General features: G+C 44.1%; 1 protein-coding gene across 2 annotated transcripts in view; it reads left to right on the top strand.

The window, feature by feature from the left end:
* Positions 1 to 2,318: 2,318 nt before the first annotated feature.
* PREX1 (phosphatidylinositol-3,4,5-trisphosphate dependent Rac exchange factor 1) overlaps positions 2,319 to 16,540 on the top strand; it is a 123,701-nt gene continuing 109,479 nt past the window's right edge. For both annotated transcript variants that reach the window (XM_041417860.1, XM_041417859.1), the window contains exon 1: positions 2,319 to 2,668. In XM_041417860.1, coding sequence (XP_041273794.1) covers positions 2,510 to 2,668 — 159 coding nt within the window. In that variant the 5' untranslated portion in view covers positions 2,319 to 2,509. The remainder of the gene's footprint in view (positions 2,669 to 16,540) is intronic.

The raw sequence follows: 16,540 nt of genomic DNA, 5'->3' as shown, positions 1-16,540 counted from the left end.
TATTTTGAAGCAATGCAGCTTGTACACCGTGGTGACAAAAAGGCACTTGTCCTCCAGCGGCGGAGGCATCGCTCCGGAAAGCATCCTACTTAGCTGTGATCGGCTCCTGTCTCAGCACTGGCTACGGAAATGAAATTTTTAGAGGATTTTTGAGGAAAACACAGGAGACATAGACAGCAAATTAGCAACTTTGAAACTAACAATTTTCTCACTCAGCCACAGGGTGGGGGCGTAGCTTTGGTGATGCTGATTTTTCCTAACAGGGTGTATTGTTATTTAATTAGGATATTTTAAAAGAAAGTCTTGCCGCCTACCTCTTGCCCCAAGCAGAAAAAAACCCAAAACCATTTGATGATTTTAAAGAGTAAATAAATGAAAATGCTGCAGTGACTTTCAGAAGAAAACGAAAGATTAAATGTGAAGAAGTTGAAAGAAAACCAGTGAATTCCGAGTGTAATCTGACCTCCTAGAGGCTGCGCTTCCCTGTCGTGTCCCAGAGCGGCTGTGCAGCGCTCCCCCGCAGCCAGGGACCCGCACAGAGCCCAGAGCCCCCCCGGCCAATCGCCCCCGGCGGTGCTGCTCCTCGCACCCGACACTCACCGAGACAAGGCCTTTCGCACACGTTCTTTCCGCTTTGGAACAATCGTGTTTCAGACCGACTCGGATCGGGGGAACGTTTGTCACTGGCGATGCAGAAGGTGCTACCGCAGGGTGTCAGAGAGACGATAACCGCGCACCTTGACCCGAGACTACCTCATTGGGAGACAAGGGGAAATAAAATATTGACACTTAATAAAGACCATTTCCACACCTAGGGCTCAAAGCATTTGAGATATTTTCTTTACACTGCAGACCTGCAGCCTGCTGCAACTGTGTCTTGACCCAAGAGCTGTTTTTTCATTCTGTGTAATGCGATATCCATGAAGCCTTGAGATGATAATTGGGTATGTAGACTACCAACAGTGACTCCTGAATAGAAAACTTAAAAACCAGAATAATGATCAGTCAGAACATAAAAAAGCCCATGTTGAGATAAAAAAAAAGTTAAAGAGATATTTTGGTTTAGCCTGGGAAAGATGACAATTATTACATTATTTGTTACATTTAGTTTTGCTAAGTTTACTTTTTAAGGTAGTATATCCAATAAGAGTCTCTATTATTATGCCCCTTAGGAGTTCACATTATTAACATTTTTAAATTTTCTTCTTGAAACCTTTTTCCTTAATTAAAAAAAAATAATTAAAAAGGAGTATTTGTAGTTTGACAGGAGCTTGGCAGTGTTCTTATGGTGGAATGAAGATATTTGGGAGAATATGCACGGTTATGAACATAGTTATCCTTCTGGGAATGGGGGGAGTAGTGCTGAATTGCAGCCCTCAGCCTGGTTTTGTGTGCCCGGTTCATCTCTGCCCTTATGCTGCGCACTCACTTTGCACGAGCAGTTGCAACCCACTTAAAACCTCTGCACTTTGGATTCACAGCGATGAAACCTGCGTTTTGTGTTTGTTCTTTGTTGGCACGGGTTTGTGATTCCTCGTTTCTGTTTCGTGTCCACTGTGCTGCGTGCGTTCCTGTGTGACAACGGCGGTGTCTGTGTGACCCCGCGCAGCGGCGGGCCGGGCAGGGCCTGCGGGCTGGGGCGAGTCCTGCTCGTGCGGGCAGCCGCGGTGCGTTCACCGCGCTGTGCCGTGTTCGTGTGCCGCGCCGTGAGCCCCGTGTCGGGCCGCGCTGCGGGACCGCGCTCTGCGGGCCGTGCGGGCCGTGCCACCGGGCTGTGCGGGCTGCGCAGCAACTCAGCTCACCGTGTGTGAAGTGCAGGTGGGGCAGAGGGCGAGGAGTGCGGGGTCTGCAGCGCACGGGGTGAGGGCGTGCATGTGGGACGGGAGGAGGGAGTGCGCGTGTGAGGGGCTGCATGTGAGGGGCTGCGTGAGAGGGGCTGCGTGAAGGGCAATGTGTGTGAGGCAATGCGTGTGAGGGGCTGCGTGAAGGGCAATGCGTGTGAGGCAATGCGTGTGAGGGGCTGCGTGTGAGACGATGCGTGTGATGGGCTGCGTGTGAGGGGCTGCGTGTGAGGAGTTGCGTGAGAGGGGCTGCGTGAGAGGAAGACGCGGCTATGAGTGTGTGCGAGACGTGAAGACGAGGACACGCGGCTGTGAGGGTGTGCGGGACGTGGAAACGAGGACAGGCGACTACGAGGGTATGCGGGACGAGGAGACGACAAAGCCACACGGCCCTCGCTCTCGCCCCGCCCCGCTGCCCTCCGCCGGCCCCCGGGGCCGGGCTCCGCTGCCTGCGCCCGCCCCGTCCCTCATCCCCTCTCCCTGCAACCGGGACTTCCCTTCGCGCTCTATTCAGCGGTGCCGCGCCGCTACCCGGGCATGTCCCGCAGCCGGGCTTCGCCCAGCGCCCGGCTCCTGTAACGCCTCCGCCCGCGGGCGAGGCAGGGCCGCGGGGCCATGGGGGGCTCCTGAGGGAGCGGGGAGCGGAGCGCCCGGCCCGCGCCGCCACCATGGAGCCGCCGCCGCAGCCGCCCGGCGCCCCCGGCGCCGCCGAGCCCGCCGGCTGCCCCAAGGACACCGACCGCCAGCTGCGCCTCCGCCTCTGCGTCCTCAACGAGATCCTCAGCACCGAGCGCGACTACGTGGGGACCCTCCGCTTCCTGCAGTCGGTGAGTGGCACCGCGGGCTGGGGAGCGCCCTCGGGGGCTCGGCGGGGACGGGCGGACGGCCCGGAGCGGCTCCTCTGGCGGGCCGGGGGCTGCGAGGGCGGCGGGGCACAAGTTGTGGGAGTGCCCGTGCTCGGGTCCGCGCCGCGGGGAGGGAGTTTCTGTTGGAGAGGCCCGGGGCCGGGGCCGGGGCCGGGACTGGGGCCGGGGCCGCCTGGCAGCGCGGGGCCGGCGGGCCCCAGGTTCTCTCTCCCCCGGCGTGGAGCGCCGGCCCCCAGTGCTCCCGGCCCCGCGGGGCGGCAGGAACGGACCCAGGGGTGGGTCTGCTCTCAGGATGCCTCGTTCCTTTGCTTGTTGTTGTTCAGAAGTTGCTTTTGCACTCACTTGGAAAATCTACCCTTACTGTCCGTTGTTTATAAATAAATATTGTACATATATCTTTGTTTAATGGTAAACATAAATTTGTGATTGTGCCGGGTGTGTCTGTGCATGTGGAAGCAATTATACCTGCCTCTGAAATTATTCACGGGCTAGTTCAGAAGAAAAAATCCATCTGTATATTTCCATTTTCCTATGTAGGTTCTAAACGTGGAATTCATCTGTGTGCCACCACACTCCTGCAAATAACTAGAAGAGCCTGTAGTAAAAGTTACTAGATAACAGATATATATATATGAGAAAGAAGAATAAACTAGTGATCACACAGAGATCAAGAATCAAAGCAAAGGAAGTTTCTGCAGAGATTTCTAAAAGCTTGTTTCCAAAAGGGCAGAAATTCTTTCTGGTGTTTTTCTAGATAAAGACTTGACTCTGGTTTCATCTAAAAGTGCTTAGACCCTGGGCCCCTTTGACCTGTTCTTCTGGCAGTATTTTTTTTTTTGTTTGTTTTTTAAAATCAGTTTGTCTTCAGTGTTTTTCAGATTCACCAAAGTGGCAAACTGTCTAGTGTGAAAGATAAATGACAAGGATGTGGTTGCTTTATGAACTAGTCTCTACTTGAAACCTCCTCTTCTCTCTCCAGTAATTGAACTCCGAGCCTTTAATTTGAGTTTTCCAACTGAAGTGCCAGTTAGCTTCATTTAGAACTGTGGTTCTGTCTCAGTGCAAGGAGGTTTTCTTCTGAGATGTAGAAGAGCCCCACCCTACAGACAAAACAAAACCAAAATCCCTCAGAAAACTCCTCTGTCCTAAGTACTGAATTAGAGATTTTGTTAGCTGCAGGCTGGAATGTAGATTCAAGCTACATATATTTTTGATTCCGGTTCTTACAGCTAAATGTATTCACAATGTTAGCTAAATGGGATTTTGATGTATTAAAAAAACAAAACAGGTCTTTTATTTATTTGTATTTGTTAACTTGGCAGTTTTCATTAGAGCAGTAGTGAGTAATACGCCCTAGGTCATGGCAGGAGAAGATCCTGATGGAGCACACTCGCTGAGGTCTTGGCTGGCACTGCTGGCACTTAGAGTCCTTCTGGGGCACTTTGCCACCAGGAGTAGAGTGGCTATGGTATTATCTTGTGGTGTTGGTTCTGGAAGTGCAGCTGTACCCCGCTACGGAATTTGTGTTTTAGCCATTATGTTTGAATAAAGCACTGAGGGATAGGATCTTTCTTATCTCTGGGCCTTAGTTTAGAGCAGCATTCATACACAGGCTTAACTTCATGCACATTTCAAATATTCATGTGCTGTCCTAAATAATGTCAGTTTCTTCAGTCATTGACCTACATCTTATGGACTGAATCTCTCTACAACTGCTTTCTAATAGCTGAATTTTGTTAGCCCCAAGGAAAGGAGAATGAGGATCACTGCAGCAGGTGAGGGTAAAAGGAGCAAAGATGAAATTTTTAAAAATAAAATTTGGAGTGTGAAATATTTTCTGCATAAATTATGTGGATGGCCATAACTTTATCCTTCTAACAAGACAGCATGCAGAAAAGAATTCTGCCCCACTTCCCCACTGGACAGCTGACACAACGTACAGGGATAACATCATCTATATAATCACTGGGATTAGATGCAGTTATAGGCCAAAAGTTTTGCTTTAGGACCCTGATGGAAGTACTGCTGCAGCCCTGGGACTCTGTATTCTCAGCTGTGCTTGGCCTCACAGGAGGCCATGTAACTCCTGTTTGTTGGCTCTCACTGCTCAGGAGCCACCCCTCCTGACCCCAGATCTCTGCTCCCCAGCTCGTGTTCTGTGTGGGCAGCACTCACCCAGTGCAAAATAAACTGCTCCACTACCTGGGGTGATGCACCAGGTTAACGCTCCAGTGTGACTGGGCCAGGTTACTTGTTTTGCCCATAGTGTGCGTTGTACTGAAATGGTTGGTACTCCATGTGATCCAGATGTAATTTTGGCTGCACTGAAAGACTGCTGTTATGTGCAGGAGAACTGCAGTACCCCGATCTGGAAACTTGTTCCTGTCAAAAAGGAGATGAGACAGATGTGGGGTATGGGTTCCTTTGCCTAAGAAATGTCAATAGCTTGGGTTAAATGAAGGAAGGCTGAAGCTCATATCTTCTATCATCATAAGGAATTTCCCCCAAGTAGGCTGGGACAGCTGTGCTTATGTGAGGGAATCTGTGCTCTTGGTTAAATATTTGCTATTGAAGCCCTAGTCCTCATTAAGTGTTCTCAATAAACAATGTTTTAAAAAGCAAACAGCTAAATTCTATGGGTTTATTCACAGCACTGAAGTTGCTTGCAAGCAGCAGCTTCCTGTGTTCCATGGTAATGTACAAGAATCTCTTAAGTATTTAGAATCTTGTGAGTATTTAATACTATGCATTTACAAATGAATCAAAACAACCTCAGTTTACTTACAGTATTTTAATCTGTATTAGGAGATGAATATATGATCATGTTTAAGGAAAGGTTTCCTTTTTCTTTTCTTTTTTTTATGTTTAGAAATGTTTTCCCACTAAGATGCAGGGGAAAATAGGTTCATTATTAGCATAAGGACTCAGCCCTTATTTGCTTTGCCTAAAAGATTGTGGTCCGTATTTTGCTTTCATAAATTAATAAAGTGAGTATGTAAAGTTTAATATAAAGCATAATTAAAGTTATAATTAAGTACATAAAGTGATAGAACAGAGTTATATTTTCTTACAATAAAAATTGTGTTAGTCACTGTTAAGAATATTTTGAGTAGCGTACTCATTTAATGAAAATGCTAAAGATGTTTATTTATTTAAATAAAGTAGTCTCTAGAATCAGTTATGTTTTATACCTGAAGTAATTTTGACAAATGGATTTATATCTGCAAATTTAACTTGGATGTCCCATCATTTTTCACTTTGTATGTGATTTGTAGTAATTTTATTCTATTTAATTTGGACATTTCCTAGTCAGTTTACCTCCTATTTAGTTTCTGGTACTCCTGTTGGTACTTGTATTATATGTGTGTGTATATATATAATATTTCTCTTAGTGTGTATTATCTATTGTAGTGTAATGTATCATAACCACAGAGAGAATGAAAGCCAGTAGCTTTACCCCATGGTTTGTTCCACATCTTACAAGATGAGATATCAATTCCAAGGGATATAGCTGTTTTTTTAAAAACAGAGTCTGGATTTTATATTAAATTGTAATATAATACAGATATTATACTATATGTATACCATTATTTCAATAGTCCCAGCTGTCCTAGACATTTCCTCAAATAAGGAAGAAGGGAAAACTCTCTTCTACCAGCTCACAGCTGATGACCTGAAGTTACTGATTTAGATACGAATATACACACACAATATTGTGTCCTGTTTTAATTGCCATTTTGTCAGTCAGGGATGGTATTATTGCTAGTTGTGGAATTATTCTTGAACAAATGCTGTGTAACTCAGGAGTATTAATAGACAATGGTGCAGTTATGCAGCTGTGTTACTGGCTGTACTAGTAAAGGCTCATTACACAGCCAAACTTTTTAAGCAGCAGGGAGAGCTGCATGGAGCAGATGGAAATGTACTGCTGCTAACATCATTAAAGAACTACTGATCACCGAAGAAGCAAAGTGGAACATTTTCAGAACCTACTGGAACTTTAGGAAAAGTTTCAGGAGTAAGATAAACTTCAAAGGCATAAAGACAGATAATTCTGTTGTCAGTCTCTGGTGTGATCATAAACCATAAGGATTTTCAGTCTCCAGGTTTTAAGATTCAGTTAATCCTTTGGCCTCTTTTAACTCTGTAACGTATACAGAATCTTTATATTTATGTTTTGTAAATACTTCTTTTTTGTGTGATGGAATCACAGCAGGTGATAATTGAGTTTGAGTGACCTGCTGGATAAATGGCAGGATGTGTCTGGTGGCATGCGGTCCTGTGCAGGAATGTGGGGCTGCCAGGGCTCTGCTGGAGGTGCAGTGTCTGCAGGGTGCAGCCCGCAGGCCCAGCCAGCTCGAGGGAGCTGTTCTTGCTTGGAGTGTCAGTTGGTACAGAGAAGTAATGCACAGTTTGTTGGGGAAAGAAAGGTTGTGGTGTGTTTGGCTGTTGCATGGTCGTTCCACAGAAACCCACGCAAATCTGACACTAATATTTCAGTAATTAAAGACCAGCTCTCAAGTAAGGAGACACAGAAGGCCTGAGCAATTTCAGACATACTCGTTGACCGTCATTCCAAAAATAGATGAAATAGTGAATACACAGCAGTTAGTGGTCAGATTTTTAAAAAGCTTTTTTTACCATTTTGTAGATATAATCATGAATTACATGTGGAAGTGTTGGGGCAGTAGTTATCCAGTACACTGGGTTGCAGTGGTAGGTATTTTGTTGCATCACTTTTTTCCCCCCACGTTCATTTATTTCACTGAACATTCAGCTCAAACATGCACATGCAGCTCCCACAGCTTAGATAATTGAAAATATATAAAGCCAAATTGTTCTCTGCATTGTATATATATGTCTCTTTCATCTTTCCAGAGACAAACCACCAACTTGTAAATTTTAATGTCAGAATGACAGGATGTACTTTTAGCTTGAGCAATTGCTGTTTGTTCTGTGTAGGCGTGAAAACAGTAGGAAAGGTGAATTGTTATCAGATAGGTATCAAATTGGATAAGTAATTGTACCAATACTATTTTTAGGTTTTAGTATCATGCATTCCTTTATTTTTGTATGAAAACTAGAAGTCCTCTTCAATCCTATCAATTGTATAAATGTTATATTAGGACGTATGCCATCAGATAAATTAGCCCACATCCTACAGACTCAAAATATTTATGTTTTGCTCTTCTTTCTTGCTTGCTTTGTAGGTGTAATTGATCTGTCTGTGGGTTTTGCACTCCACCCATCTTGAAACATGATAAGCATCACAGGCTTTGTTTGGTGTTTCCCCCCCCCCCCTTCCCTTTCTATTTCACAATCTTGTTTGCATCCAAGATGAGGCTGTGGTGCTCTAACAGAGTAGCAAACAGACCATTTGTCTCAGCTGTGAGCTGTGGTTTCCTGTCCTACCCTGTTCTCTGCCTGTTCACCCTCAGTAGATACAGATATATGCTGATTCTCGAAGGTGAACCATATGGTTTGGGTAATGTTGCTCCTTTAATATGAGACAGCTAAAAGAACATTCGGGGGGAAAGGAAGGAGATGGGAAAGGAAATTGTTTGGAAGTGATCTAAATTACCTTTGCTGATCTGTTGTTTTTGGTCAGCTGGTCACCTACAGCCAGTTGTTAGAACTGCAAATGATCAAGATGTGTTTAGTTTTAAGTCACTGAGCTTTGCTTTTTTTTTTTTTTTTTAAGTCTGGCTCCTGATGTATGTAAATTGAGGAAGATCACAGATTTCATTTTAAATTACATGTTTGTAGCTCTTCTGGTTGTAAAGCATGAATTGAAGATAAAACATTAGCAGAACGAAAATGCTTCTGAGTTTTTAGGGGCTTTTGTTTCGACTCTTGAATTTGGGGTTGGCAATTCCACTAGTAGAGTTCTCTATTTAGACCAAGTGTAGTGCAAAATCAGTGGCTAAAGGCTGAAATGCAGGGTTCTTTCTTCTTTGTATCTGGGGCAAAAGGTTCTTTTGCCCCAGATACAAAGAAAGAAAGAAAGTGAAGAAAACAGTCTGGATGTAGAAAGATGACGCAAAAGTGAGACACTGAGAAGCAAAACAAAGCAAAGCGAAAGCTCTGAAAGTATTTATTCATCTGAGCCTGTGGTCTAGAGAGCCCAGTTTACAGCCACGGGTCTAAGATCAGGGCTGGAGGGTCCAGAATACCGAGGTTCTCTCCTGCTCTGAGCTGTATGAGCTTAGTGTGTCACTTTGAAAATAGTGTGCTGAGCCCATGCCTTTTGCAGTGAGGCTTTACAAATCAGTTACAGAGGAGTACAGCAGGTTTTTATGTGAAAGAAGTTATTTAGTCTTTTTGCACTCTCACAGAATTTCCATGTTGAGAAAATGCCAATAAATTGTGTGTGTAGTTTCACCAGTTTACTGCCTACAGGTGAGAAACTAATTTCTCTTTGCTTCCCTTAACTTGTTCCAGCTTGGTGTGCATCTGACCCTTTTTACCCTTTATCTCAGACCTGCTTTGGTCTTGTTACATCCTTTGGAATGATGTGTCTGACCTCTTTCTGGCTCTGCATCTCTCCCTCCTCTTGCTTGCTGCGCTGTGATCAATCAGCCCTTTTGCTGTTTGTCCCTCCCTCTCATTTCAGGCATGCCGGTTGTCTGAACATGTGCCGTGATCTCTGAGGGAGGAGGGAGTGCTTGTCTGCCCTGGGCTTTCCCAGAGCCACGCTGATGCCTCTGCAGCAAAACTCTCCTGCGATAGCACTGTGGGAGCTGAGGGAAGGGAGGGACAAAGACCCTGGGCTCTGGTAGGAAAGAGCATGGAGATTGAAAAGTGACCCAACATTACAGAGAGCAGAGTAGGAGGGTTGCTCGGTACATAGCTGGATGCATGTTTGATTTTACTACAGTTTCAGCTGCTATTTGCAGGAAGCAGACTGATACCCATTATGGGAAACTTGTTTGTCCCTAAATATAGGAAGCAAAAAAGTTTAAAAGCTTTGATAATTTTCCACTCCCTGGGCCTCACAGTATTTCTGCCATAGGCAGGAGTACTGGTTTGCAGGAGGGAGAAATGTAATTCTTCAATTTTGCATTGTATCATAGAATCATGAAAAGTAGCCTTGGAGAGAATCTTGACAAACCATCCCATGATGTTCTGATATGGAAAGATCTTAATTTCTGACAGTTTATCCTGGTGTCTAGATGTCAGTAGTATTAGAGATGTCTTCTTAATACCTAACATAATGTCTGATCTTTTCAGTGCTCTTTTTTCCTTTGCATCACTCCCTTAAATATTTCAAGTATGTTTTCACATTTTGCTTCAGATTATGCTAAATTGTCAAATTGTTCAATTTTCTTTCTCAAAAACTATTTAATTTTACTTCTGATAATTCCTGTGCTGTTATCTGGATTCTCTAATCTATTTGTGTCCTGAACTCTAGTGTCCAAAACACCAGGTGCAAGGCACTCCCAAGGCTTTAGCAGTACCAAGTGAGGCAGTGGATTACTTACAGGTTTTGTACAGTGTACAGAGTATTATTATCACAGGAGAGAAAGGTTTGTCGGAGTTTGTACCTGCATTTGGGAGCAACTCATTGCTCATACCAGCGACTGGGATTAGGTGTCAGCATAAAGCATTTACGGAGCAGTCAGGTATTCAGACTCCTGGGGAGTGCCCTGGAAGTGCAACACGGAGCCCTCCTGAGGGGTAGAGGGTGATGTGTTTGCAGGCCAGCTTTCCTGTGTGCACATCCTGACACTCCCAGCGGCACCCGACACAGAGGGTTCCTGAGGCTTAAAAAAGCAGGATCTCCCATGTGCAATGTCTGCCTTTGGGCACCCAGATGAGTCTGGGACAGATTAAGCTTTCAAGAAATTATTTCTGTTGCCTGCTTATTGTTTGCTTCAAGCACTTACAAGAAAATATAAAGGGACTGTATGAATTTCTGTCTTCTTTCCAGCTGTAGAATCCCTTTTCTGTTTTTGTCTCCCCAATGGATTTCCAGCCTCCAATGGTAAAGGCCTTGCACAGTTGTAGTGTGGTTTAAGATGTAAGTGGTGATGTATCTTTTGGTTTTGATGATGCTTGAAATTCCTGTGCAAGTGGCAGACTGTCCTGGTTACCAGGAGTGAGTACAGTTAGTGACAAGAAAAGACTTGAAATAAGCATCCATGTCGTTTCTCAATTGGTTACAAAGACTTCTTGTGGAGCAATGTAATTCTTGTAAAGCCATCTCATCTAGGCTGAACACTGACTGCTTTTCCCTTCTGTGTCACAAATTGAGGCTTGGACTGGGGATTGCACCAACAACATGACTGAGATCTCACCAAGATGTTGGATTTGAACATTGCTGCAGATGGAGAATCCTGCTTAATTACCCAGTCAGGCATGATTGAAGCTTTCACACCACCTCTGCAGGTGTGATTAAATCAAGCTGTAGCAGACATAGAGAACTGCAGTGGATCTGTACTGGGACAGAACCTCAGGGTGGCTGTCTGGTTAAAACACCTGACTTCTGCATATCACCTTCACCCTTCTGTAAGTGCCATTCATGTTGAGAGACATTGGCTGCCTTTGAACTGCAGCTCTCAAGAGCAGAATAAGAGAAAATGGCTCTGTGATGAGAAAACACTTCCTTCACCCTTCCTAATGAGTCTTCCTCCTTGCTTACACAGCTGAATGCCATATGTCAGGCCAGGAGACACTGAGTGCCCAAAGCTGAATGTTGCTCTGATAGGGCACTTCAAGCTTAGGGACAGAAAGGTAGAATTTACTGTTCTGGCATTGTGAGGCTCATCTTAGGCCTGTCTGCCCTTTCACCCAGTGCTATCAGCACAAGAACTTCACACAGTGCTATCAGCACAGTGCTATCAGCACAAAAACCAGCTGGCAATGCTCCTTCCTACAGTTTCGGAAACAGTGACAATTTTATGTCATGTATCTTTGAGTTGCAGACAGGGCCATAGATTTCTAAATCCTGATTATTTAAAAGCTGGTGTGAGATGATGGGACTGTGGAACTGAGTTACAGGAACATTTAGGTTCACGTGGGGATACTGGGTCATTCTCAGTATTCTCAGCTATTCCCATGGCTGAAATTATTTTTGTGGAAAATATCAGCCATACAAATAATACCTTGTTGCAGTTAATCTGATGTCTCATGACTCATAGAGTAAATTTTGTGACCATTCTTAACCTTTCACTTTGTACTTCTGGTTTTGCTGTGGTCATTTCTTGTGCCAACAGGTTCATTTGTTGGTTCCCAAACCACTTCACTTATCTAAAATGAGGACACATTTTTTTAAACAAGTGCAATTGTTTAGTCCTCAAAAATCTTTGTAGACTAGTCTTAATTTATTTGGCTCAGTAGTACACTTTCAATTAAAAAAAAAAAAGAAGGAGCAAACAGTCTGATAGGCAGAGTGCTGTTTATATATTACCTGTGGATTTGTCAGTTGTTAAATTACTACTAGCTAAGGGATAGGATCAACATTTCCAGGGCTCCTGCCTCAAGCATATGTTAGGAACTATTTGACTGTATGTTTTTTGTGTGGAACTTGACGTGATCGGGCCAGGAGTCTGGCTTGCACAAATCAGGCTGCTGGTTTAGTTATGAACCAGAGCCTGGTGCCAGTGACACCAAACCCACATCCTTTCTGCTGACATGTCTTGGCCCAGGGTGTCAGAATGAGCAAATGCTGATGCCTGAGAGGCACACTGCTTGCCCCTTCCCTGAGAACACCTCTTCTGCAGAGAAGTTGTTTGCACCAGTGTTACTGACTGCTGAGCTTGCCACCAAGGAGTGATGCTTATCTTTGGGATCTGAGCAATTTACCAAGAATCTGCTTTAAACCATGAGACTCATTTTACTGGATGTCTGCCAGATGTTTATTACCTTTGTTCATGACAAAATGGGCATAGATTTAAAAAAAAAGCCTAACAACATCATCCATACCCTCTTACACCTTCTTTTATCTACAGTAAACCACATTAGTCATAACACTTCTGTCTTGAAAATTTTGCCTGCTCATGCTTCTGGCATCCTAGCATGGTTTGGGTAATTTGGAAGAACTTGTCATGGGATACACGAGGGAAATACTTGTCAGGAAAGAGGGGAAAACATAAAAGGTTGCATTCAGGGATTATTTTGGATGCTGAGGAAGCTGACAATGAGAGGAGTTCCCTGATATTCAAAGTGTGTGTGTCACTGGTGAAGGGTCTTGCTTAGGTGGCAGACTCTTGATAAGAACTCACTAAAATGCAAATTCTTATCTCAGATAGATGGGTGGGTTCAGCTACATAGTAAAGGTCTGTGGTCCCATGGGACTTTCTGTCTAATCTGGCAACTGCTTTGAATGCATCACCTCACAGGAAGCCTTGGCTGTTAACCTCATTACTAGGTGGCTAAAGAAGCCCCTTCCATTTTGTGTGAAGGAGCAGTAATGGAAGGCTGTGAAAGTTTTTAGGACTCTCAAACCTGATTCTTAAATAGCATCCATGTTATTGTGGGAAAAATGGACAGCTTTATGTAGATATACATGAGTAGGCTGTGTGCTATTTAATATGTGGGTCACAGAGGAGAAGGCATGGGTGCAAAAGTTGATCTGTGTTTTTAGACCTGATCAGTGGTTAATGCCCTGTATTGTTAAGCAAGAGACTTAGGCTACAAATGCAGTAAACAAAACAGTGCCGGGCTGTATGTAAATGTAGTAAACAAAACAAAACAGGGCTTTACTCTTTGGCCCTGTGGCGAGCTGGCATGATCTGGTCCTGTCTTGTAGCGCTGAGCTCCGAGTCTCCAAGCAGGATGGCTGCATTCACACTGCCTACTGGGAATGGTCCTTGGCCTACCCTGACTGGCATCATGCCTGACAATTGTTTGGGAGAATGCTGGTACGCCCAGGCCAGAGCATGCCAGAGACATTCTCCCAGTTTTCTCCCAGAGCTGCAAGGCTCAGGCGCTTGTCCTGGCTCTGTGGGCTCAGCAGTGGAGGCATGGCCCAGGTCCCACCCCAGGCTCTGGCACTCATTGCTGACGAGCGATGCTGGTAGATTGGAGCTCACACCCAGACCCAGTGCCAGCTTTTCCTTGGGGGTGCTGATGTGGATGGTGTTACTTCTGATGCTTTGTTCTTATGTGAAAGTTCTAGGTGCTAGGTCAGAAATGCTAGAAATATGTTTTATCAGCCTTCCTTAGATTTTTGCCATTACTGACTTGCCATCATTACTTGGGATCTTTTATTTTGTTTAATCTGTGGAGGAGGAGACAGAAAGGAAATACGGTTTGAATGGTTGTCAAGTACTTCAGGACAGTGTGAAAAGGAACTGGATGTTAATTACCTAATTCAGTGTCAACACTGACAGTTGTCAGCTGAGGTACTGTTGACTGAAGGTACTTTGGTCCTTCATATGAAGGTACTTGATCATTTCTTTTTTATTTACTTCCTTTTTTATTGAAAAAAATGAAAGGCTTCAAATGATAATCACTGGACACTTGCATATAATTTTTCAGCTCATATCCCTCTGGGTGCTGGAGGTTCTGTTTGTTGTATTACTGAAACTGTGCTCAGAAATCGGTTCAGATGGGAAGCAGCTGTTTGTGAGGAGAGGGTGTTGACAAGGCAATAAGGGCAGAACAGTGGGGGAAGTTTTCCAAAGAGCTGCAGAAGTGTGCATTTGCTTTGAGCGCTGGTTTGTCAGAGGCATCATCCCTCGACAGGAAAATGAGAGATGCAATTGGGAAGACACTCTTCACCGAGTTTGTCTCCTTTGTTGGCCGTTAAAAATGTATGTGGGCAACTACCACTGTTACAAATACATGTCCCATCCTCTGTGCTGGCACAAGTCATCTGTTCACTGGAGGAGAATGTGTTCTGAAAACTTGTCGCTAAATAACTAACAGGCTACATGGACCAAAGACAGTATTTTTGGGAGGTATAGCTGAAAAGTGCGATTTACCAATTAAGTTATTAATACCAGAGAAAAGTACTGTGGGAGTTTTTAACCTAGTCATGAAATGGTAGAGAGGATGTGAAATACAGTGCATTGAGTGTTGCAGTATCTGTTTTACTGGGCTTTTTATTGAGTAGGCCTTCAACTTTGCCAGCACTGAACTCCCAGGGCTGTGCTGTATTCAATCCTCTGGCTGTGACATTGCTTCCATGTTCCTGCTTGCTGCTGCCTTCCTTTTCAGTGATTGCTAAGCCCTTGTTCAAGGACAGAAAATCTTACTGTGGATGGCTTTTTTCACTTCTGTGCATTCATCCTTCAACACTTAGAAGAAGCATTTGCCAGGATAACTGCACTTAGAAGTTAGGGAACAAGAGCAAAAAGCATTTAGAAACAAAATTGGACCACTGAATTGAAACTGTAGTCCAGGCTTGTGAACTGAACGCAATTGGAAAGAGTATTGGTTTTAGATTAATGGAAGGAGTCAAAAAGAAGCACAGATCAATACTTCTGTATTGAAGTAAATACTGCCATGGTTAGAACGGGTCACTAAGACATATAACATCCTTACATGATCTTTTGCTATTCACTAGCTGTGGTTCTCTGAAAAAATCAGCTGTGGACAGTTCCTGTTGTTACAAATTAACACTTATGCACAGTTTTTATTACTTTGCTTTGATTTTTGTTGGTTTGGGTTGGGTTTTTTGTATGTTTGCCAAATGTGGCAATTACTTAGTGAGCAAAACAGTCCCTGAAGAAATGTGTGTTTTTCTCTTCTTGACTGTTAAGCAACCCTTTCTTTCTCTAAGTGTGCTTGGCTTCATCTTGATTTTTGGCATGGTGAACAGATCAAGCTGATGAAACTTGCTTTGTGGAGCGACCTGTTGGTGAAGGGTGCTGGAAGTTTTCTGCAGTTATACCAAGTAGCAGAGGAGAATCAAAAAAGAAGGACTATGTGGGGTGATACTCTGTTTTGCATGATATCTGTCAGAGCACCTTTTGGGGATTCTGCTGCCTCTGCAGACTTCATCCTGAGGGATGCAGAAGCCAGGAGGAGCTGGGAAAGCTCAGCCTGTTCTAGCATGTGCCTGTCACCTTGTGGTATCAACACCTTCTGCACATAGAATGTGAACCATGAACAGCAAGGTACATGTGGTATTTCCGCTGTGACCTCTATTGAAAAACAGCTAATATGCATCTCGACATGAAATAAAGCTAGAAAGAACAGCCAGGCTCAATGGGCTTTGTCTGTTATGCTGTGCATGCACTGTGTCATAAGAGATCCTTTTGCACAATACAGGCCATCTTTCTTAAGCAGTTGCACAAGAAAAGCCACAATATTTGGAAAGTAAAGTATGAATCAAATCCTTTACAGCACACAACCAGAGGAACTGAAATTTGCAAACAGCAAGCAAGAATTAAATTGCAGTGACAGCAGTTACCATGTCCAGGTGGTGTGTGGAGGCAAGGCTGCATGACATCAGTTCTCTTTTAATGTGGCTCTTGGTGAGCTGCTGGGGCAGCATGGTATCAAAAACCAGCTCAATCGGGTGGAAAGAAACTTTTCAGACTATTTCACTTAGAGAAAAGAAAATTTTATTGTGAAGTGCATTAAGGATAAAGATACTGGTTCATGCAGCACTTTTTTGGCTGGATCTTCTGAAAATAGAGCACCAGTATTTAGCAGATGGAGAAATGGAGGTGCAGAAAGGCAAAATGAGTTGTACAAAGGGCGCCAGTGAAGTGACTAAGAGAGCCTTGTCTCCATTTCTTACCTCCTTTAGGAGAAAAAGCTGAGCAAAAGATGTCATATAAGCCATGTGAATATTTTTGTTAAAAAGTGCAACAAGAATGTTAATTCTTCAATTCAGTCTTCTGACATCCAGCTGACACATCCTTGGCAGTTAGCACTTGA

This window comes from Onychostruthus taczanowskii, unplaced genomic scaffold, assembly GCF_017590055.1.
Source record: "Onychostruthus taczanowskii isolate IOZ18803 unplaced genomic scaffold, ASM1759005v1 scaffold57, whole genome shotgun sequence".
Taxonomy (NCBI): domain Eukaryota; kingdom Metazoa; phylum Chordata; class Aves; order Passeriformes; family Passeridae; genus Onychostruthus; species Onychostruthus taczanowskii.
The sequence above is the reverse complement of the archived record's forward strand: the minus strand, read 5'-3'. Positions and strand labels throughout refer to the sequence as shown.